Here is a 23,397-nt window from a genome sequence, read left to right on the forward strand (position 1 = left end):
ACAACGTTAAACGAGGACTCACTGTACAACCAAACCGAATGTTTTGCAAAGAGCTTCTTCTTTTGGCCACTTGGAATCAAAATAACTGACTTCTGATTGGAGAATGGCCGCAAAAAAACAGAGCCTGTTCTAAATTCCAAACTGGGCGAGAAATTGTGTCCAATAATGTGAAAAGGATATTGGACTAGAAATTAATTGGTTTGTGTCCGTTGGACGATAACCCAATATCCAATGGATTGGCCAATAAATTGGGAAGTGTGATTCGGGCTTGAGAGTGAGTTTGGTTCCTTCGATTACCTCAAAGCAGCATACCTCTAAGACAGTTTTAGTGTAGAGCTTTTTAAAATTGGAAATGACGTGCTGATCCATGGGCTGAAGCAAAGGAATGGTGTTAGGAGGCAGGAACTGGATCTTGACGAATTTATATTCTTCAATGAGGTCATCTTCTGGCCCTTGAGGATGTGCAGGAGCATTGTCCATAAGAAGCAAGGCACGGAGCGGCAAATTCATCTCAATCATATTTTTTTACATATCGATAACTCCACTGCATAAACGCTCAACAATTACCCACCGAATCAAATCCGCTCATCTAGATAGCCCTTATAGTACTAGATGAGCGGATTTGATTCAGTGGGCGATTGTTGAGCGTTTATGCAGTGGAGGTGTCGATATGGACCAAACACTTCATTGATCTACTCTATAAAAAGGTAACGTGTCTCCCAAGCCCTCCTATTGGACCTCCACATGAGATGTAGCCTGCTCTTCTGGGCTTTGTACTTCTTGAGGGCTCTTGAATTGTCCGAATGGTAAACGAGCAGCGGTTTAATTTTCAAATTGCAATTTGCATTTGCAGAAAACAACAATGTGAGATGGTATTTCATTGGCTTGTGGCCCTGCAATGCCTTCTCTTCTGCTGTAATATAAGTTCGCCTTGGCATCATCTTCCAAAAGAGACCCGTCGCATCACAATTAAAAACCTGCTGAGGCAGATAACCCTCAGAATTCACAAGGTTCTTGAATAAGCCAATGAAGTCCTCGGCTGCCTTAATGTCCGAGCTTGCTGCTTCTCCAAACATATACTGATAGCCAAGATGCAGGCAGGAACCTCCTGCTGACGCCATGATGTCTCCTCGTCACTCGTTCTGCAAAACATCGCTCGTTAAGGGGTCACTTTGTTACATTTTGTTTAGCTCCTTATGCGAATCACTCATTATGCGAGGTACCTCTTAAGCGAGATTTGACTGCACTGCCGATGATAATAGCTTTAGTTTTACTTGTATTTAGGATGAAATCGTGAAGAGTGGCCCACTCGGTTATTCTAGTAATGTCTTCATTAATTTTTGATACGGCCTCATCAATTTCATAGGGTCAACAACTGTGGTAAATTTGTAGATCATCGGCATAGAGCATGTAATTGGTGTGCTTTCGACGATTGGGAAGGTCAAGTATGTTCAGAGAGAATAATAGGGGGCCAAGGACAGACTCTTAGGGTACACCACTGGTGACTGTTGCCCAAGTTCAGAGATTTCCTTGACTGTCTCTCACAGCTTGACAACGGGTAACTACCGTATTTATCTGAATATAGTCCCCCATTTTTTCCAAAAATTCCCATGGTAAAAGTAAAGGGGGGACTATATTCAAGAATATTTTTTAAATATTTTCCTGAAAGTGAGGCCTCAAAATTAGGGGAGGGGGAGACTATATTCAGAGGGGGACTATATTCGGAGAAATACAGTAAGTAAGAATGGAACCTATTTAGCACAGAGCACGAGAAGTTGATTTTTTCAGTTTATCAAGTAGGATGGTGTGATTTACTCAATCAAATGCCTTACTAAAATCAGCACTGTTATCAATTTTTAATCTATAGCGTACTGTAAGTCGTCTGTAAATTTTATTCAAGCGGAATGAGTAGAGAAGTTATTGCGGAATCCAGATTGGAATGGATCAAAACTGTTTTCTTGGGAAAGAAATTCAACTACTTGGAAATGGACAATACATTCTAAACCTTTGGAGAGGGTACAAAGTATAGAGTTTGGTTGGTAATCAGGTGGGTTTGAGGCATTAAGAATAATGGCATAATAGCCTCATAAGACTTATTTATCATTGTACACCCATGTCTCCTATAGCGCAAGGGATGCGTTCCTTGGGGTCTTTGCGCTATACGAATTTGCGTTATACGAGAGCGTTTTAACATTGGGAAGATAGGGATGCGTTCTTGGGTATTGAATTTCCTCTAAAACATCTATATTCTCATAAAAAGCCTTAGAAAACATTATTTATACAAATGTTTGTAGTTTAAAACATCTTTAAAGATAGTATGCACGCATTCAAAGACTTTTATTCACGTTAAAAAAAATTCTTACGTGCTTTTGAAATTCCCTCCTGTCGTGCGGGTGGGCTAACATCTACTATCTCAGGGGAACGTAATGCGTTGCCGGCAGTTGACGATTTTTTAAACTAGTCTAAAAACAACTATTGTGTCACCCAGGCCCTTTTGTCGCTCATCGAAATGACAGGAAAATGCTACTTTGAATGCCATTTCATAGCTAGCGGAGTTTATGAATGATAAATCATTTTAATTTGAAGTCCTCCGAGTCATTAGCAGCTACGTGAAACAGTCTTTAAATGTCTTGAAACCAGAACCGGGTTTCCCTTCCCTGAAAATAAATGAACGAGAATGCATTCTTTTCCAAAAAAATATCGTCTCGTCAACACTAAAAACTAGTTGAGGGGGAAAGGAGCCACTTTCAATCACAGCTTGGAGTTCATCAGAAAATGTTGTGGTGACTGCGCTATCAACACTTGCAGATTCACCTGATATCGCCACACTGAAAATACCTGCTTGCCGTTTAAATTCTGGAACCAACCGGAGCTTTCACTAAATGTCTCGGAGCGATTACCACTCTCGTCTTTTTGAACTGATTCACTATGAACTTTCCGTATGTGTAGACCGCTTGGTTGAAGTTGGTGCAGCTGAGGTCATTGATGTTTTAACTTCGTCTTTATTCAGAATAAGGCATCGTGCGTTTAAACTTCCGCGCAATATCGCTTTGATGCTCTCCATTTTCAAAGCAATTGACGTCTTTCAATTCCTATGGTTTTTCTTGATAAATTCTTGATTTTTCTACACGATTTCCTATTTTTGCCATATTCTCTTGGTTTTTAGTCTGTATAGCTCTATCTAATAATAATAATTTATTTCACCGATTGGCAAGAGTACAATTGCATGGCTACGTCATAAAAAAGCTAATACAAATATCAAATAAAAATACAATGATGATGTGTCATCAAGATTTACAATTTACATGGAAACAATAAAAATAATTTATCTAAATACATAAGAATTGATGAAAATAATAAGTACAATACAATAGTATGGACAAAATAAGATGTCACAACTAGCATCATGGAGATTATCATATTTACAAATTATCTTCCATATATTCGGAAATGCTGTAATAGCACTTTTTAGAGAGAAGGAGTTTCAGCTTGTTCTTAAATACATAAATTGAGGTGCAATCTTTTATTTCGTCAGGGATTTTGTTAAATATTAAATCTAAATCACCTTCTACAGCTGAACTGTATTCCTGAGACGCACAAGGCCTACGACTGCGGGGAGGGAACGAAGCCATTGTGTTTGAGACTCTTTAGCGGACCCTTTATGTGTTGATGCTATTCATGCGCACCTCGGCCACCGCTCCATTTCTCCCCCGTGAATACAGATGACCTTGAAGGATTTAGCGTATACCTGAAGTCAATCGCCCGATAACCTATGACAGAAAAAATACGCCTCAAACTGTATTGCTATAAAAAATCTCATTTCCACTAGCCCCACGCTTAATTAACGATATAAATTATTTATTATCATTCTGTTAAGGAGACGAGATAAATTACTTCGGTAGGCCGACTATCTGGACCCAATGACAAGTAATACTTTTGGCCATTGCGCAGCAATGGATTTCGATTAATATATAAACAAAAAAGAAGATTTGAGGCAAGCAATAATATTAAAATGAGTAAAATGATAGAAATTTTGTGTGTACTTAGCGCAAGTTCACGTTTTATCATGAGAGCGTTTAAGATTTTTGATTAGGCTACACTGCGTTGCAATGTTTCCCCGAGGAACGAATTTGCGCTATATCGAAATTGCGCCATACGAGACATGGGTGTATATGATATCTGATCCACACCCGTAGAATTGGATTTAGACCAAAAGATAAATTTAATTAGCACATCGGGAGTAACAGACTGGAAATAGAAAATTTGGTCTGAAAATGGTATAGTGGGATCAAGGAAATTGGGTACAGGAGAGCAATGAATAGAGCAATTTCCTTGATCAGTGTTTGCTAGACACGTAAAATAATTGTTAAGTTCATCCACAGCAAGATTAGGAGCCAAATAGTTTTGCTATCTTCGGACTATTCCGAGTTGTCACAGTTCCTTCCAAATGCCCTTCAGTTCTTGAAGCCAGGAAAGGGTTCTAGAGAAATACCGTATAAGCTCGTGTAAGAGGCGCACCTTTTTTCCCAAAAATTGCAGCCGAAAATGAGGGTGCGCCTCTTACACAAACTTCTTATCTTCCCCCCTCCCCTTCACCGGTTGCGAGTCTAAGGGGAACTGAGTGGCCTTGGTTTTCAGTGTGAGTAATTAACGATATACAGTAAATTCCGGTTATTACGCGCCTCACTTTACCGCGGTTTCGGATATACCGCGGGTCTCACCATGTCCCCCGAAATGATTACATTGATTTTTTTTTTGAGGTAGGTAACTTTGTGGCGAATTTTATCTCGGCGTGTTTACCGACGCGTCGCAACGGCGGTACTTCAAGCGACTGTATTAACGCGGTTGGCGACGTATTCCATACATTGTTTCGTAGCCATAAAAAAACTCGGTAATTCCTGATCGGTCATTGTGTCTTGTGAACTCGAGCTGAAAAGTGTGTTGCACGGCTATAATAATTTTCTAGATTCAGGGAGATTGAGATAATTCTCTTTCGTACGTTCGCACCGCGGCGCTCAAACCAAGGTAGGTACTCAATGCCCACAGGCTTCGAGCATTTAATGATGAATGAGCTGTTTTACCTTTGTCTTTGGCTTAATATTAATATGAAAATTACTTTTTTACGAAAATTTTCATTGATTTTAGGGTAAAAACGATGTCTGCCAAAAGGAAAACTTACACAATTAAAGAAAAGTTGGGCATAATTAATCGACAGAGTGAAATGCGGTGATTCAAAATCAAGTTTATTCAGGGAGTTTGGTGTTCCTGAAGGAACTATTCGTGGTTGGATGAAAGAAGAAGATAAATTACGATCATTTGTTGATCAAGTGGATGACGAAATAGGACTTGATAGAAAAAAGGCCAGATTGAGTGCTGCTGGTGATGTGGATGAATGTTTGTTTACGTGGTTTGTTCAGAAGCGCAGTGAAGGTGTTCCATTATCCGGTCCACTTTTACAAGCACAGGCAATTAAATTAAATAAACAAATAGGTGGTGCTCATGATTTTGTTGCTTCTGCTGGCTGGCTATCGAGGTGGAAAATTCGCCACGGGGTAGCGCAATTAGTTAACATGCAAGGAGAATCTCGTTCCAGTGACAGTGAAGCAGCTAGAGAATTCTGTGGGACTATACGCAAGATGATTGATGAACGTGAGTACACTGAAGAGCAATTGTATAACTGCGATGAAACCGCTCTCTACTACAGATTGCTTCCAACAAAATCACTTGATATTAAGAAGTCGGCAAATAAATCCAGAATAAAAATGAGCAAAGAAAGAGTGACTTTATTACTGTGCGCTAACAAATCAGAAAGTCACAAGTTAAAACCTCTGTGTATTGGTAAAAATCGAAGTCCTCGGTGCTTCAAGCACGTTAATATGACAGCGCTACCCATAAATTACAAAAACAGAATGCCTGGATGACTCGAGACATTTTTTTATCTTGGTTCAATGAAGATTTTGTTCCATCGGTTAAGAGCCACTTAAGATCAAAAAAGTTAGAAGAGAAGGCACTACTTCTGTTAGATAACTGTCCGGCCCATCCGTCTTCTGAGCTCTTGATATCGAGGGATGGCAAAATAGTGGCTTCGTTTTTACCAAAAAATACGACAGCTCTTATTCAGCCCATGGACCAAGGGATAATCAGAGCATTTAAAGCCCACTATCGGCGGGAATTGCTCACTAGTGTCATAAATTCAGAACTGCAGGTACAAGAATATCTGAAAACAGTCACCCTGAAGAACATGGCTTATAATATTGGTTTGGAATGGAAGAAAATAACTTCAGCTACAATCCTAAATTGCTGGTCAAAGTGCGAGTATACAGCGGGCAATAGCATGGAAGACGAAGACGAGTTTTTGGGTTTCACGGAAGAGGACGCACGTGAAGCTTCAGATGTTCTTTGTAATAAACTATTTGTGAGTGATCTCGAGGCCTGGGTTCGCGAAGACGAGGAAACTCCTGTATCTGCTTATAAGAGTGACGAAGAAATTGTGGCTGCAGTCCTGAGCCGCGCAAAAACAGCTGCATCATCGGAAGATGAGAGCGAGAATGAAGAAGACGAAAATGAGGTCGAGATGCCAAAAATTGGCCATTTATTACATAATATAAGTGAATTGATGAATTGGTTGGAGGGACAAAGTGATTGCGATAGTATTCATCTGTTGCACTTGCAAAGCATAAAAAATTACGTGACAAAGAAACGCCATCAACTATCGCGGCAAAAGAAAATATCCGAGTACTTTAGTAACTCCCGTTAAAGTAGAGCGTCTAAATCATAAAATAAATATTTTAATAATGTATTACGCAAATAAATTGGCTATAAAAATTACCTTAAAGGGTTTTTTTTATTGCTTCCCACGCAGATTCCCGTAATAACGCGGTTGTCCGATAACGCGGGTGTAAACTACGTCCCCCTAGACCCGCGTTATAACCGAATTTTACTGTATCTGTAATCCTAGGTCAAAAACAAGCGGCAGGCAGGGGAGTTTCTCCCTTAGTGACGTATTTTTAAAATGCTCCTGTTTGCTTTTCTTGTAAGCATCGCGCTGTCACGTCGGTACCCCAGAGGTGAACATGGAAAAGATCGCGCGGGGGTTTTTCGCTCCGGAGGGCGCGCTAAATTTACCGCCGCGAGTGGGCATCCCGCGCCATTTATACTGCATATAGTAATCGCTTATCAAACTTAGAGAAACGCGTATTTTTGAATGACATATCTGGTCAATATCTGTCTTGCCGAGTAATTTCCATTACGCTGAGGGCCTGATTTTCCAAAAATCATCTTCAGACGAAAATATGACGATTATTGCAACTGAAAATTATATTGGTATCAAAACCTGCGCTTTAAAAAATTCGAACGAGAGTGTTCATTGTTGGACTAAATTGTGGATGGAAGAAATCAGAAATGCTTGTAAGTGAAGAGCGCGGAAGGAGAGGTCCAGGGGAAGGAGCGCGATCCCTCCCCTCCGTATTTCAAGCTACGAAGCTATGAGCGAAGGAGCAGGGGAAGAACACGTCCGATCTTGCATTTGACGTCGTTGCCTTCAAAGCTAAGGGGCAAAGGAGCAGCAATGTGATATACGCAGTTTGCGTTGCATTAAGTTTCCAGTCCGTCTCGTCTTGTTTGAATGCGCTTATGCTACGCTTGTTTCCTCCGAAATTGTCCTGTTTGGACTATTTTGAATATAAGTAGCCTTGTTGTAACTGTAAATCTTTGTGTCAAACAATTAGATCTTAAAAAACTTAAATTCTGTCAGATATGCGTCTCGTTAGATCTCTTTCTTTTTTTGAACCTCGCGCGTGTCATACAATTATTGAAAGCTATCGAGATATCTTCGGGCTCAGTTGATGACTCACCTAGCATTTGGCCTCCAGAAACTGGGAGATCGATCAAGGTCAGTTGGTGAAACGGGGTAGGGATGAAACACGTTTCCATTGTTCCCCTGTAACTTGATGTTTTCCTGTGGGGCCTCGGAAAGGGAAAAAAACGGCAGAGGCATTGGCTGATGGAGGACCGAGGGTGGTTCCGTTAAATCTACGACGTGGTTATTATCCTACGGCGCTGAGATTGCCCGATTGTTGTCCAAGCTCTTGGGAAGGTTCGTGCTAAATGCCTGTCGTGTTTTGCCTTAAAATTTTCCACGGCTGCAATCCTATTGCAATACTCCTGCGAGAGCATTTAAAAAAAATTGTTCGTGAGTAGGACAAGCATTGCAGAGCAACGGCGTATGCGAAGAGAGGATCGGAACTCTTTCTACTCCCTCTTATACCACTATTACCGCCGCAGTTATCAAAATTTCCTCTTTCAATATTAATTGAAAGAGGAAATTTTCCTTTCCTTTCCTCTTTCAATTAATATTGAAAGAGGAAAGTTCGATAACTGTCGAAATTCCCGGCGTACGTCTGCAACACCGCGCGATAGTATAAAAAAAATGCCGTAAATTTTTTTTCTTTATAGCTCCGATGCTCAAAATAGGGGTGCGCCTCTTACACGTGTGCGCCTCTTACACAAGCTTATACGGTATTTCTTTTTGATTCATTTATAAAAAGCTTCACCTCGGCTCTCAGGCGTTTGTACACAGCATGAAGATATAGCTGGCTGCTTGGAGCGATTGAAGGCTCTACGAATGTGACTAGGTTGACACATTTTTTCGCAAATGCCAATGGTCAACCAGGGAGCGGAGGGTCGTTTAGGACGCCATTATACGCACAGGAGCATATCGATTGAAATAACTCACAAGATAATCATTAAAAAATTTAAGTTTATCGTCGATGCCATTGACTGAGTCATGCGCAACCAATCAACAGAAAGAAGGTCTCCCAGAAATCTTTCGAGATTGAAGTTTCTGAAATCACGAAATACAAAAGTAGGGAGTTCAGCAAAAGGAAAGGCAAAATTGTACAAAAAGGATATTTGGTCATGTGTAGATAAGAAAGGCACTGGAGATTGTGAGAAGTGCGATAGTTTCTCCGTGTCAACCACCACACAGAGGTCCAGGTAAGTATGACTATTCAGAGTATGGTGAGTAGGTTGCAAAGAGATGAGGTGGAGATTGTTACAGTGAAAGAAATTATTTAAGTGAAGACAATCATAACTTTCAGGATTCATCATATTCACATTAAAGTCACCAACGATAATGATATTTTTGTATGTTGGATAAAACTGTAGAAATGTTGATTCAAAATTGGTGATAAAGTAATTTTAGGTGGCTGATTACTATAGCTAACAATATTTTAGACACATAATTCCAAAGATTTCTATAATAATATACTCAGTTGAAAAACAATACTCGGATGGGGAACTGGCTAAGACGTAAGAGTAATTCAATCTTTGTTGACTAAATGCACCTACACCACCACCTCTCTTACCAGTCCTGTCATGACATATTAAATTGTAACCCGTAAGGTACACTATATCATCAGGCACAACAGGTTTAAGCCAAGTTTCAGTCATACAGATAACATCAAACAAGCTCAGCACAAAATGGTCTTTAAATTCGTCAAAGTGAGGGAGTAGTGACTGACAGTTCACGAGGGATAAGTGAATAGATTGAGCCGACGAGGTTTCCTCAAGTTAAGAAATACTTGTCCCTATACCACGGTCGAAATTATCAGCTGAAATGCCAACCTCATATAATAAGGTCTGGAGCTCAACTTCACAGCGTATAAACACTAAGGGAAAGAAAATGGCTATGAAATATCATTTGACATGATCGGAATCCAAATGCCATGCACATTCCCACGGTGTGGATCAACACTAAATGCAATTACCTTTTCCTGGAAAGTTTCTCCTGCAGGAGTGATGCATCGGAGGATGATTGGTCAGCGACCATCAACAGGGAGTGGGCTTGCGCACTCAGCAACCGCTGTTTATCCTCGTGGTAACCAACAAGCAGCTCCTTGAGCTTCCTGTCCAACTCTGTGGACACCAAGACGGACTTAGTGCGCTCCAAGCAATCTTCAGTCTCCATCAGCACCTCAGTCTGGCGAATCAATTCAGTCTGCTTCTCACTCACTTCCATGTTTAATGAATTGCACAGCTCCTGCATTTTAGTAGCACCAAGTGGGAATATTATTACGTTAATTGATATTATAATTCACTAAATATATAACCAAGCAGTTAGATCATTTAGCTGTTTAAAAGTCAGCCAATCGGTGAAGACCTTAGATGATGGTAAGGTAGAGTGAAGTGAGGTTTCACTGGGACACCTTATGAAACAATTATGGCAGCTTTTTTTATTTCAGGTCAACATCATCAACTTTTAATTGATTTATAGAAGATGCAGGAAGATTTTGTCAATATTCTATTGATACATTGATTAAAAAGCAGAGGAGGAACACTCTGCATACTCCTGCTATCTTTACACGACTGCTTTTACATTCCGATTAACATCTAGTGCAAACACCATCCTTTGGAATGGGAATTCTATTTGCTTTTACAACTGGAGATGATAGTTTCTTTGGTTTAAAATCAGGATTCTACCGTATTTAACCCCAGCGGTACTAATAAGGACTTAAGTATTGATCTCATGATGTGTCCAACTGCATCCTTGGTTATTCAATGGATTTAGCAGATACAGTGAGTCCTCGTTGTACGTCACCCCGTTTAACGTCATTTCGCGTTAACGTCACGAAAATTTTGAGACCGTCATTCGTTTATCGCACCTTTGCTTCGCGATAACGTCAGGTCTGGTCAGGTCTTTTAAATTTCGCGCGAGAAAAAATGCGAAGCGGCGGGCGTTGCAGGTTGTTCGTTTTGTGGGCGGTAATACAGTCAGTCTAAACAAAGTGTAAAACGGTGTGTTTATTGTCAATTTCAATTACGTTTATAGCAAATTTTCTGCAAAATGAATTCTTAGGTAGGTGCGCAAATGTTAAGTGCGTAAATGTCAAGTCAAGTTTTAGCAAATTTTACTTGACATAACGGTTTTCTGGAACCTGAAAAGTGATTTCTAGGAATTTTTCCGGGTAGAACTCGGAGTATTTGTCGTCACTTTTTCGCCGTGTTCTCAATAATTGGTTCCTGTAACTGCGACGATGTTTCAGCGATGATGATGCCCAGGCGATGATGCCCAGGTGACCACCATAGCGAAGCCGAAAAAACAAACGCGGGAAGATACAAAAATGGAGAAGGATGTACGTCGCTGCTGGTATTGCCGTCAATGAAGACAGGGACTCGTGTTTATGCCATAGTTTGGCATTCCCATCGTAAGAAATGGCCCAAATATGATACGCTAAAATTTTTTCGCGTAGGAATTGTGAGGTCTAGGAGCCGATATTCACTTTTTACATTGTTTCTTATGGGACATTGTGCTTCGATTAACGTCATTTCGTTTAACGTCACATTTTTCAGGAACGGTAAGTGACGTTAAACGAGGACTCACTGTACTCACTCGTTTTAACATTTACTATATGAAATAGCGTTTTGTGTCAGTTATATTCTAACAGACTAAAAGTAATTGCTCAAGCAAAGTAATCTCATAAGGTAAATTTCAGGTCTAATAATAATACTAAATTTATTTGTCCAGCTATTTACACAATACATACAAATACAGTACGTCAAGTAAAGTACAGGAGGACCTGTCTCTAGCAAAAAATGGAAAAATATGCCAAAAAAATTAACAAATATGAACAGATTGTGGGAAAATGAGAAATTGAAGTGAGATATGTCACAAAATAACAGAAAAGGGAAAAGCTACTACGGTAGGGGGAGGAGATATGATCGTTTCTAGGAAAAATTATCCACTCACCTCCATCTTCTCCATTTCCTCCCGAAGCCCTTTGATGTGCGTGTACTTTTCGGCATTCTCACTTTCCAGGGAGGACAATTTTGCTATTATCCTTGTGTACTCGCCTTCATCCATGTACACCCCATTTCTTTCACGAGTAGCGGTCAAATCTCGTCTCAGCCTCTCTATTTCTTCAGTGTACTCCTGGAGAGTCAGAAAAGAGATTCCATTCAAACGCAGTCATAACAACTCATTGGGCATATAATGATGTCATCACCCAAACATGGCCAATGATGAGGTCAAACTCTCAACCTGACAACTAAAAGACATTTACCCAAATTGCACCCACGTTTGTAATTTAGCACATGCATTCAAAATGGGCGGAGAGAACCCATATCTTTTTCAATCATAGCACTCTGTATGGATGACTGGAATGCATTGTAAATAATTATTATTCAAATTATTCACTTTTACGTGTATTTCGTAAATCATTAAAAAATTTAATAGCCAACTAATTTCATCAAGTGAGACAATATCATTTCTACTATCATTTTTACTATATTTGAGCTCTGCCAAAGTAGTTTATGTGATATCTAAAATTTTCAACGGCACAATACACCTCAGCCAAATCATTGACGTGGGAATATTTCATAGAGCCAAATCCATTGGACATGACCTCACGATGAACCATGTAAATCAGTGCTCCAGCCATTAAATAGGCCTATTTAACTTAATAAACTGAAAGAAAATACATCAGTCTAATACTAGTCTGGTCAATCACAAACAATGGATGTATTTTATAGATTTATGATATTTATAAATACATCAAGTTTGTCTTTCGAGTGTTTATTAATGAGTAAATCAAGTTGAGCAATAAAGAGTAAATTAGGAATTTGTGCTTCAATAAAATACCGTCATGGGAGTTACCAATAACCGAAACACCCCTGCGAATGGAAATATGTGAGATACTAGCAAGGTTAATACACACAGGATTGCTTAATGGCAAAGTTAAAATCATCAGAATGAGTGCCAGGATTCCTGTGAAAGGCTGTCAGCAGCTAATTGACATGACCGCAATGGTGTAGATAGAAACCACTCATAGTTACTACTAGAGATGTGCGAATAGTATCCGCGAATACTCGAATACCTCGAATACTAGAAAGTATTCGATATTCGAGGTTTCGAATAGTTATGCGAAAAGTACCGCCTCGAATACCTCGAATACTTTGAATTTCGCGTCATACACTGTCGCACACACGTCGTTGTTAGTTGACTCGGAAAAATGTAGAGAACTGTAGTCATTTAGTGCTCGCAGCGCCGTTTTACTCAAGTTGACGAATTACATCAAATTCGTGGATTTTAGCGGCGAAAAGAGTTCGTCGAGGGGAACCGAAAACGGTCGGGTGAAAAAATCCGAAAATCCCCGATTCCCCCCACCAGGACTCAGTGCCGTGGGATAGCAACCTTAGGGCATTTCCCACGATCCGCTATCCCCCTCCATTCAGCTCTCGCCTCACCCACTCTGACGCTTTCCTCTTCTCCGAAATCAAACAAAAGGTCCCAGCTCGCGCAGGGATCGCATTACGAAGACCCCTGCTTCGAAAAAAATATCGAGTTACGAGAACAATAAAAACGTGTTTCACGCCCTCCCCCCTTTTCTCACCCACTGACCTTTTTCTGGCTACCTGCTTCGAAGTTCCCCATTTCTGGAGGTCAACTGCTGTGTGAGTACCGTGGGATACTTACATTAGCGCATTTCCCAAGATCCGGTATCCCTCTCCATTCAGCACTATCCCCCCCCTCTGAGGCTTTCCTCTTCTTCGAAATAAAAAAAAGGTCACAGCTCGCGCAGGGATCATATTACGAAGACCTTAGCTTCGAAGAAATACCAAGTTACACGAGAACAATAGAAACGTGTTTCGGGCCCTCCCTTTTCTCCCCCACTGACCTTTTTTTTCCCTAACAGCTTCGAAGTTCCCCATTTCTGTGGAGGTCAACCGCTGCATGAGTCATCTATTAGCACAAAAGGTGTCTAAGAATGACTTTCGTCAATTGATGTCACACCTTTATTGAATATAAATATTAGTAATGTGCGCGTAATTTCAAAAAGAATAAGACCAAACACGACGTATTTCTGAGTTTATTTAATCATTTTACGCAAAGAAATAAATGTCAAAATACGATGGAGACTAAGCATTCTAGCGAAACTCGATATGAGCAGCTGAGCTTCTCGGAAGTTGATGCAGTATTTTTTTCCGAAAACATATATCAAGTTACAATTTATGAGTGGTGCTATAAATGTTTATTGTTACAGTCCCAGACAAAGGGATATTTTCTCAGAATATTTGGTTTCTCCCTGATAGCAATTCCAATTCATCTTCTTATCTCGTGAGAACTCTCAAAGATGGACTGAAAATAATTGAAGAAAATCCGGTGGAAAAGAGCTTGTATTTTGCAAAATGCCTCAGATTGTCAGCTAGCACTTGGCAGCAGGAGTGGGGGTAAAGCGATGTTAGTTGAATTAATTATACACCAAATTGTTTCCATAAAATTAAAATATTCATTAATCAGCTAAATTCCTGTTTGAATCATTTAAAGGAAATCAAAATTACTCCCCAAAATCTTGTGTTGCCTGCTGCATAGGCAACCGAGTCAAACATTCCAGTATTCATCATTGAGTATTCGAGGTATTCGAAATTCGAGGTATTCGAGTATTCGAGCAATGATTTAATATTCGAATTCGATATTCGAATTCGAGAAATCTGCTATTCGACCCATCTCTAGTTACTACAGTGGAGAAGATTTACATGCCTACGGCAGATTATGAAGACAAAGAAGTGGAGGACATCTACTAAGATATAACTGAAGAACTCAAGCAGGTAAGATCTTAGTACAGGGAATACTATTGTGGAAATATATAAAAACCAAATCATATGGATAAAGAGTGTGATATGAGAGAGGAGAGAATCTGCTGAATCTACTTCTCAAATTCTGCACAGAAAACAAGCCAGTGGCTTTCCAGATACATATTTAAAAATCACATGTGAATAAATTGATATGGAAAATAGGAGAAGACAAAAAGATTTAAATTATGCCGCATGAGCAACACGGCACACACTACAATGAACTCTCTTGCCTGATAAGTAACCTTTAAACCTCACCATTATTTTGTGTGTTCAGACCCAATTTCTCTCCATAATTCCAACCCACGTATCATCCAGTTTGAAGCTAATGACATAAGTGCAACCAGGTCTTTACTAACCATGTAGACCTATGATGTTATCTTAACAAGAAGGATGAAAATTGTAAAGCCCTGTAGCAAGTATATTTTAGCAACCCAACACATGAAGTCCACCACAATACAGAGTTTACTTTATCACTCATAATTAGCATATTGTTAATGCCATGTGGAGATACAACTTCCGTAACCAGAGAAGAAAACTAAGAGGCTAATGGGGAACTTGCATGAATTCTTTTTTATTTAACAGGCGGACGGAAAATTATTTTCTGAATTCAACAAAGGAAACAGCATGTAAATCTGAGTTTTCCTTCGCAAGATATTCAATGATAAATATAACGGATTTTAAAGTGCGCCAAAAACTTCCTCCCCCCCAAGCCACTGCAGACGATGCCTCGATGACGTCATAGCTGCCTGAACATCACGCGAAGCTATTGTTGTGATTGTTTGTAATAGTTGCCTGCCGTTGTGAGAGCTTCGTTTGTGAGACGTGTAGATTATTTTCTATTTAAAGCAAAATTTCCGATGATAGAGGCTCGGAAGCCCTCATATTTTGTATTATTTATACTATTAAGTATCTGAGTAAGGGCATAAAATATAAAACTGGAGCAGTTAAACGAAAAATTTTATAATACCTAAATAACATCTCTGTAGGAGTCTGAGCCACGGCCGTTGGAAGAGAGATAAGTTAATTGTAAGTTGATGTTATCGACGGAATATCATTCATTTAAGTATCTAATTAGAACAATTTTGATGTTTACTAATGTCCGCTATGCTTTTATATGCAATAACTTCATACATTTATTCATAGGTTCCGGAGAATTCGTCGTTTAGGACTGCCTGTGCATTAGGGCGGATCGCAAAAATCGATTTTTTTCAAATCCATCTGGCCCAATGAAAAAAAGTTGTGGGACCGATCAAAAATAAGGCCTGAAAAATTTGAGACCTGTACGTGAACCCCTGACCCTCGCTCAAATGCAATTTAGGGGGGGAGGGTCAAAATTTGAAAAATACAATATTTTATGGTCATTCCCTATAGATTTTGCCGAGTTACTGCACTTATAGGGCAAAAATGTCGTGGATTTTGACGTATCTGCCACCGTTTAGCCACAAAACGCCTAATTTGAGTCCGCGAAGAAAATATTCCAACGCCCACGCAGCGTCGCGGATACCAGAGCCGCAGGCCGATCCCTTCCCCTCCACGCTCGCTTCTCCCCCTCCCACGCCTCTAATACAGCAAAATTCATCCCGCGCATGCTGCTAGGAGGTCGTTTGTCTTTGATAATATAAATCAGAAGATGGTAGAAGGTAAAAAGCGATGCGTAGTGAGACGACTTGTCCCTAATTTGGCGCCTCGTCAGTGTTAAACAAATCGATGTTACCAACTTTTAGAGAAGTTATGAAATAATTTTAGACCTGCGCACACAGGAAAGGAGACTACGGTCTTGAAGACGCCTCTCGAGTGGCTATGAAGGTTTGGAAACTTAGGTTATGTATTTCTATTCCGGTATTTTCCGACAGCTGTGACTAAATGGATGAATAAGGGTGAAGGCCACCGGCGCACCCTCCCCGATCTCCTCTCGAACGCCCCAGATGCAACAAAATTCACACCAAGTGCGTCTTTCTTCGTTAGTCTTACTAATATTACTAATCTTACTAAAATAATACTAATAATTTGATGTATCAGCATCGTCCAGTGAGGAACAATCACGAAGGAATTACTCAATTACCTGCTTTCCAGTCTGTATTTCTTATGTTAGTGTCATTCCTCGTCTTTTGCTGCTTTCAACAAAGTTTTGGTAAATTCTTTCGCAAATCTCTCGTCCGTATGTATAATAAAAGGAATATTGAAATTTAAATTTGAACTTTCATCAATAGATTTTTAAATTCCACAGCGCTAAGCTCAGATATAGCCGAAGGAACCGGAGTCTCTCTCCAATATATCATCAGCCTTTATGTCGATATTAAAATCCAGCAATTAAAAAAATCTCGGATTGGTCACCAAACGCATCCTTGCAGAAACGCAAATTGGGTCCCTAGATTACCCTCCCAACGTTTATGTCGCAAATCCAAGTCAACATAGTGCAATTAGCAAATAGACCACTGTAAGGGATGAAATATGATTTGATGCTTTCCCGGCGAATGATGTGGGTAAACTCTTTTCGGGGTTCAACAAAATTTATCCCTTAGGATGAGCCCCCAGTCGGAGCTTGAAATGTTGGCCATTATGGAAGAATTAACCCGATGGGAATCCCGAGAAGAGTTTACCCACACTGCAAGGGATGTTGGAATTATGCTTATAGCAAAGGGATGATGCCTCCTTTTTGGGCGGTATTCGCTTGGTACCATCATAATCAAATCCTTTTTAATTCTGTGTACCTAATATTCACTCGGAAAGGAATCGATAATCGCAGATTTTATAACTTTTGCTAATCCTCCGACAGGGGAGGCAAACCTCCAAAAGTGGGACCCTGTTTCTTCAACTAACACCACACATTCCCCTCTAAACTTCTATTGATAAGTCCACTTGCCTTTTTTCATCAGACAAGAGTATAGTCTTTCATTCCAATAAAATGGACCCTTTGATGACACCCCTCTTTTCTTATTTACAGGAATTAGCATCTTTTTCTGTATACGTAAGTAATTCTGGTACACTAGCTTTTATGTATCTTACGAAGTTATGACTTTTGCGTCAGCTAAAGTTGCGGGAACGAGCATTGCTGTTTCTTGGTTCTTGCATATACCTCTATCACAGTTGGCAGACGCATTTTCCCCGAAGAAGTTCCAATTTGAGGTTACAGTCCTTAATGTTTATTTCATGAGGAAAGTAGAGATACAAATCAGCTAATTTCTCGCCAGTTTAATTTTCGTCGGATGAATTGATGAAGAAAATTTTTGATACTATTTTCCCGTACAAGAATTGACGATGATGACTCAACGTTCTCCTTAGATTCCCTTTTTTCCTCAGTTGTCGAGCTTCATTAGGGTTCAATCCAGCAGCCATCATCTTTCTTTTCGTCAGATTGTCTTTCAAAATACTTATGCTCCTCCATGCTCTTACACGCAAAAATATCGCATAATTTAAAATGTTCCTTTAAAATTGTTTGAGTCTTATACTTCAATAAAACCCACTTTTGGCCTATTAGGATTTTCCGTAAGTTTTAGTACTTCCTGTGGTACCGCTAAATCCATTTAGTCACATTCATAATGGAAGAGAAGCGCGTCACCATAGTTCGCACACCTTCATAGCCACTCGAGAGGCGTCTTCATAGACCGTAGTCTCCTTTCCTGCGTGCGCAGGTCTAAAATTATTTCATAACTTCTCTAAAAGTTGGTAACATCGATTTGTTTAACGCCGACGAGGCGCCAAATAAGGGACAAGTCGTCTCACTACGCATCGCTTTTTACCTTCTACCATCTTCTGATTTATATTATCAAAGACAAACGACCTCCTAGCAGCATGCGCGGGATGAATTTTGCTGTATTAGAGGCGTGGGAGGGGGATAAGCGAGCGTGGAGGGGAAGGGATCGGCCTGCGGCTCTGGTATCCGCGACGCTGCGTGGGCGTTGGAATATTTTCTTCGCGGACTCAAATTAGGCGTTTTGTGGCTAAACGGTGGCAGATACGTCAAAATCCACGACATTTTTGCCCTATAAGTGCAGTAACTCGGCAAAATCTATAGGGAATGACCATAAAATATTGTATTTTTCAAATTTTGACCCTCCCCCCCTAAATTGCATTTGAGCGAGGGTCAGGGGTTCACGTACAGGTCTCAAATTTTTCAGGCCTTATTTTTGATCGGTCCCACAACTTTTTTTCATTGGGCCAGATGGATTTGAAAAAAATCGATTTTTGCGATCCGCCCTACTGTGCATGTATTATGAGGCGAATTCCAGTCATGCAACTTTTGCTTGCTGATAGGAACATTTTATTCAACAAAGTAGTGTTATTTTCAACGTGACATCTCCCGTGAAGCTATTGCTAGTAATCACAGTGCCAGTGGTTGTAATGCACAAAGTTTGACATGGTTGTAAAATATTGGCCATAAGTTAGCAGTGTTCCCTCGCGATTGAATTGTAAAAAGTGCTATTACGCTATCGATAAATACCTATGAGTAGTGCCAAAAAATTGTCAGTGGCATGTTCACCTCCGTTGTTCACCACAGATATGACATTTCACGATCGAACTATCAAGATCAAAGCTGTGTGTGAAGTTTGTTTTTTTTATTATATCAACAAATAATAGTGAGAAAAGTCACCTGTGTCATTTCCGTGGGCTAATTTACAGCTTTAAATCAGTGAATAAATAGTTGTTTTCATCACGATGAGCTCTGCCATTGTAAGTTTTACGTGATGAATATAAGAATGATGGTGACTTTGGGTTTTTGATACTTGTATTTGCCTATTTCCCACTTTATTTTTATGAAACATGCTGGTAAATTGTGTATGGATTTACATATATTATTGAAATATGTTGTAGCTTGTGTGTGTGTGTGTTGGCAAAGGAACCGCTTCGCGATCTCACATGTGGCTTGTGTGCAGACTGTTTTGCTGTGAATTCGTACCGTAGGACGGATAGGACTACCTTCTCCGCTAATGTGGCGTTGCCAAATTAAACAGCACAGCTCATTACGCTTATGATCGTTATCCTCCAGTATTACTAGTTTCTTTTACATCTCGATTTGCGGCCGATGTATACTGATAATTTGTCATAACAAATTCCATGAGGGCCGTGGTGTCAATTTTTGGTGCCCCAAAAAAAAGGCTGGCATCCTAACACACCCCACCTTTTATGCGGCTTACGGGGTATTATGTAGATGTAGATGAATTTCAGGTGTACTATTTGAACGAGCGGCAACGTTACCATCCATGTTTCTGACAACTAAAACACATATGAAGTGAAACGCTTGTACTTCATCATCCCGATGTCGCATTATTAATATCCCAAGTAATAATCGTGGCACAATAGCAATAGGAAAACTTGCCCAAGAATAACTAAACAAAATAAATTGACGATAAGCAGCTAAATACTCCCTCATAACAAATTTTACAGCATGGGTTAAGCGTATATCCCAACTCTCTACGGTTGTTTAGGCACCTATGACGTCACGCCTGGCCTCGGCAATGCTCGGGTGTCTTCGCGCAGTGGTCGACTCAGAGAAAATTGTCTCAATTTTAAAGTCAACTTTTTTACTTCTTTTGATGATGAATGGAGAAACTTAAGATATTTTTGCGAGCTACTGAATCCACTTTACTTATTCAAAATAGTTTTTAGAGCAATCGACGGCCCATACAAGCTCCCCATTATTTTTTCATCATGCTTAGAGTAGGTCCAACCCATCCCTAATTGCCATGAAAAAGTTCTTCTGTACCTCAGGCAGAATTTACAACAGCATAAGTAGAGTGAGAATGATAAGTTACCAATGGAGATCATGAATTTTGCCAAACAAAGGTGGTAAATATTTTTACAGCAAGACTACAAATAAATTTGAGATCACCTCCTGCCTCACTTCTAGAATTGAATACCTTAGAGCAGGCATGCAGATAGCAAACATTCCACAACGCATGCCTATGCAGGATCCACTAATCTTTAATCTTCACTCTCTCCTCCTCATGTTCTCGTTTGTGCCCATGTCCACTCATCTCTTCTTAAACAAAAACCACCAAATTAGGGGCGAAAATTAGAAGAAAGCTATTGTCTGTTCTTATTGTGTGCTTCTTTGGTTGTGTTCCATCTCTTGGGAGCTTTACAGATAAAAAGATACACAAAGAGATCCGCACAAAACAAATCCTGTATCATATAGGTCGCCAAAGGCAAAAATGCTGAGAGAACACAAACTCAAAATATGGGACACAACAGTGGGGTATAGATTAAATGATGGCATTTAATACATAACGTATGTTTATGGAGACTAGTCAACACATAGACGAAAAGGCATGTATGGAATAGAATTTGTATTAATAACGATATATATTTACGCCAAACATGCACGAACATACTTGACCTTCAACTGTATTTCAAATCCATGAGGATAAACTTCATAAATCGAACGCACATCACGAAACATTCTATTTTGGCTCTACAACGCCGACGATTAAGTATTTTTCGTACCCTCCTCTACATACTTTTTCAAATTCCCTCGAAAAACTGTGCTACAACCTAGCGGAGACAAGTGGTAACAATTAGCTTAATATCAAGTGTACACCTCGTTAAACGCCGAAAGCTAGAAGTAGCGGACGTAACACTTTGAAAAGACACAGATTCCATCGTATGCTTAACATCGCCAGAGCAGTACCAAATGCTAATACAATAACGTATAACAGACTCTCAAAGACACTACGAGCAGCGTTTGTTCGATCGCACCCGCTAAATTCTACCACTTAAGGTTTCTGAACTTGTAAGAATGGTAGCACAAACCTCGCAAAGGAACTATACAGCAATACCGATGATTTTCGAAAACTGTTAGTTCTGCTGTAAATCGCTGGACACGCCATTGCTATGTAGATACAAATTTCAAGGTTTAAAATTAGATCAACGTGAAAAGATAGTGAAAGTATAAAAACTAGTCGTGAATATACTGCTTTAAAAGGCAAAGCATCACCCATTTTCTTAACCGTCTCCCGTAGTTGTGATAATCCGCTTAAGTTTGACCACTTCTTCCCATTAATTAGTGCGCAGAGGCGCTCCTCGCAATGACGACATCGGTGTTTATATCTGTGTTGACGACGCCACGCTGTCAAACGTCTTCCGAAAGCCAATTAAATGAGCGGTCATTGGGCGGCGCGGCGTGGGCGGGCATCGTCCTTCGCATTCCTCCGAGCCACCCACCTGACCTCCCGAGATACGAACGGAGAAAATGTTCATTCCCGCACTAATTTCACGCTTGCATATGGAGGTAACAGATTAACTGGAATTATACAGAAAGACTCGCGTTCGGGGAATATCTCCCAATTGCGCCGACTTGGAAGCTATTGTCAGGGCGACGAGGACGCTCTTGTCTTCGGCAACACGCAGCAAACACACTGGTAGTTATCACGGTCGACGCGCGGCGGACGAAGCTAACAGGTCTAACGGAGACATTTCGACCCGGGATGCGGATTCTCCCAAGATCAAAGTAGGTTCCACACAACACAGTTCGTTGGGGTTGAAAGCCGATGTTAATACCAAGAGTGATACCTTCCCCATGCAACAAGTAGTAACTTTCAAGGCCCATGCGTACGCATGAGATTCCACGAATGGATAAACGACAAAGCGGGAAAAGGTTAGCCTTCTGCCCGGCGCCCCTTCTCTTCTACCTTTCGGGAGAGCAGAAACAGGAGGAGAACCAGGGTGACAAGTGCGGCCGCTATCATCATCCAGCAGAGGCGGCCGCCGCCCATGCTGTAGCTCCATATTTTCAACTCGGCCGCCACCACACAGACTGAACCCACCACCACTTCACTCCCTAATCACTATAGCCGCTCAACCCACCGCCTGCGATGCACGATGGAGGAGAGGCGCGCGCCAATCCACGCACGGGCGCGGGAAAGTTATAAAATAAGGGAACGAAATCGAGAGTACTTTCGGATTCCGGATGATATATGAGAATTTTATCTCTATGATACCTTTCGTTTATGAGGATGCCGAAATGTTGTCACATTAAAATTAAAACTGCGATATAGCACCTAATTTTGACTTCTTAATTGGTGCGTTTATGAAATCACAAATTCGTTCTCCAAAATTTTTTCTCAGGCTTTCTGAAATGATGGTAACACGCAATTAAGAATAAATGGAATATCTTGTATGATGTTAGGCACGATGTGGTGGAAGTTCGTAATATTGTTGAAATGACACATTGCAATATTTCCAATCAGTGTCATTTCAACAATAAATGGAATGTTGAACCGACCTAGAATTAAACGTTTATAAATTCCTTAACATATAAAAATATAATAACCTATAAATTCCTAAATTGAAACAGGTTTGAATAAATATTTCATCCTGGTTAAACAACCTAATTTTCATTTTATTACAAATTACCCTGGTTTACACTCAAACTAATAGGTTTTACATTGGGGTACTTTTGCTCTGATCCTACTACACAGGTGTGCTATCACAAAGATTTATCCTCATTTAACCGTTGCGTCAGTTTCTGAATGAGGATATATTATTTCTTGCAGAGGGGATCAGTTTGGCCTTGAATGAAATTTTGCTATTCCACAGCAGACATGTGTCCAATAGTAGCTCTAATTAGCAAAAAAAAAGCTATAACGTATCACGCAAATCGGGAATGATCGACTGACACTACGGTGTAAGTCAACTAGTGGTTGAAAAGTACAAAAAATTGTTTGGAAAGTTAAAACACAGTTGTGCATGGTGACATAGTGTTGCTTTCTCCCTCGATCAGTTTGATTGTATGGATATTTTCAAAGGAATTGCTCGCCATCACTAAAT

General features: G+C 40.1%; 1 protein-coding gene across 1 annotated transcript in view; it reads right to left on the reverse strand.

Moving 5' to 3' along the window:
- LOC124155450 (kinesin-like protein Klp61F) overlaps nucleotides 1–23,397 on the reverse strand; it is a 62,730-nt gene that overhangs the window by 25,916 nt on the left and 13,417 nt on the right. Inside the window, exons 8-9 of the mRNA XM_046529269.1 lie at nucleotides 11,747–11,929; nucleotides 9,768–10,039 (exon numbers count right to left, since the gene is read on the reverse strand). Of these exons, the coding sequence (XP_046385225.1) occupies nucleotides 9,768–10,039; nucleotides 11,747–11,929 (455 nt within the window). The remainder of the gene's footprint in view (nucleotides 1–9,767; nucleotides 10,040–11,746; nucleotides 11,930–23,397) is intronic.

Source organism: Ischnura elegans, chromosome 3, assembly GCF_921293095.1.
Source record: "Ischnura elegans chromosome 3, ioIscEleg1.1, whole genome shotgun sequence".
Taxonomy (NCBI): Eukaryota; Metazoa; Arthropoda; class Insecta; order Odonata; family Coenagrionidae; genus Ischnura; species Ischnura elegans.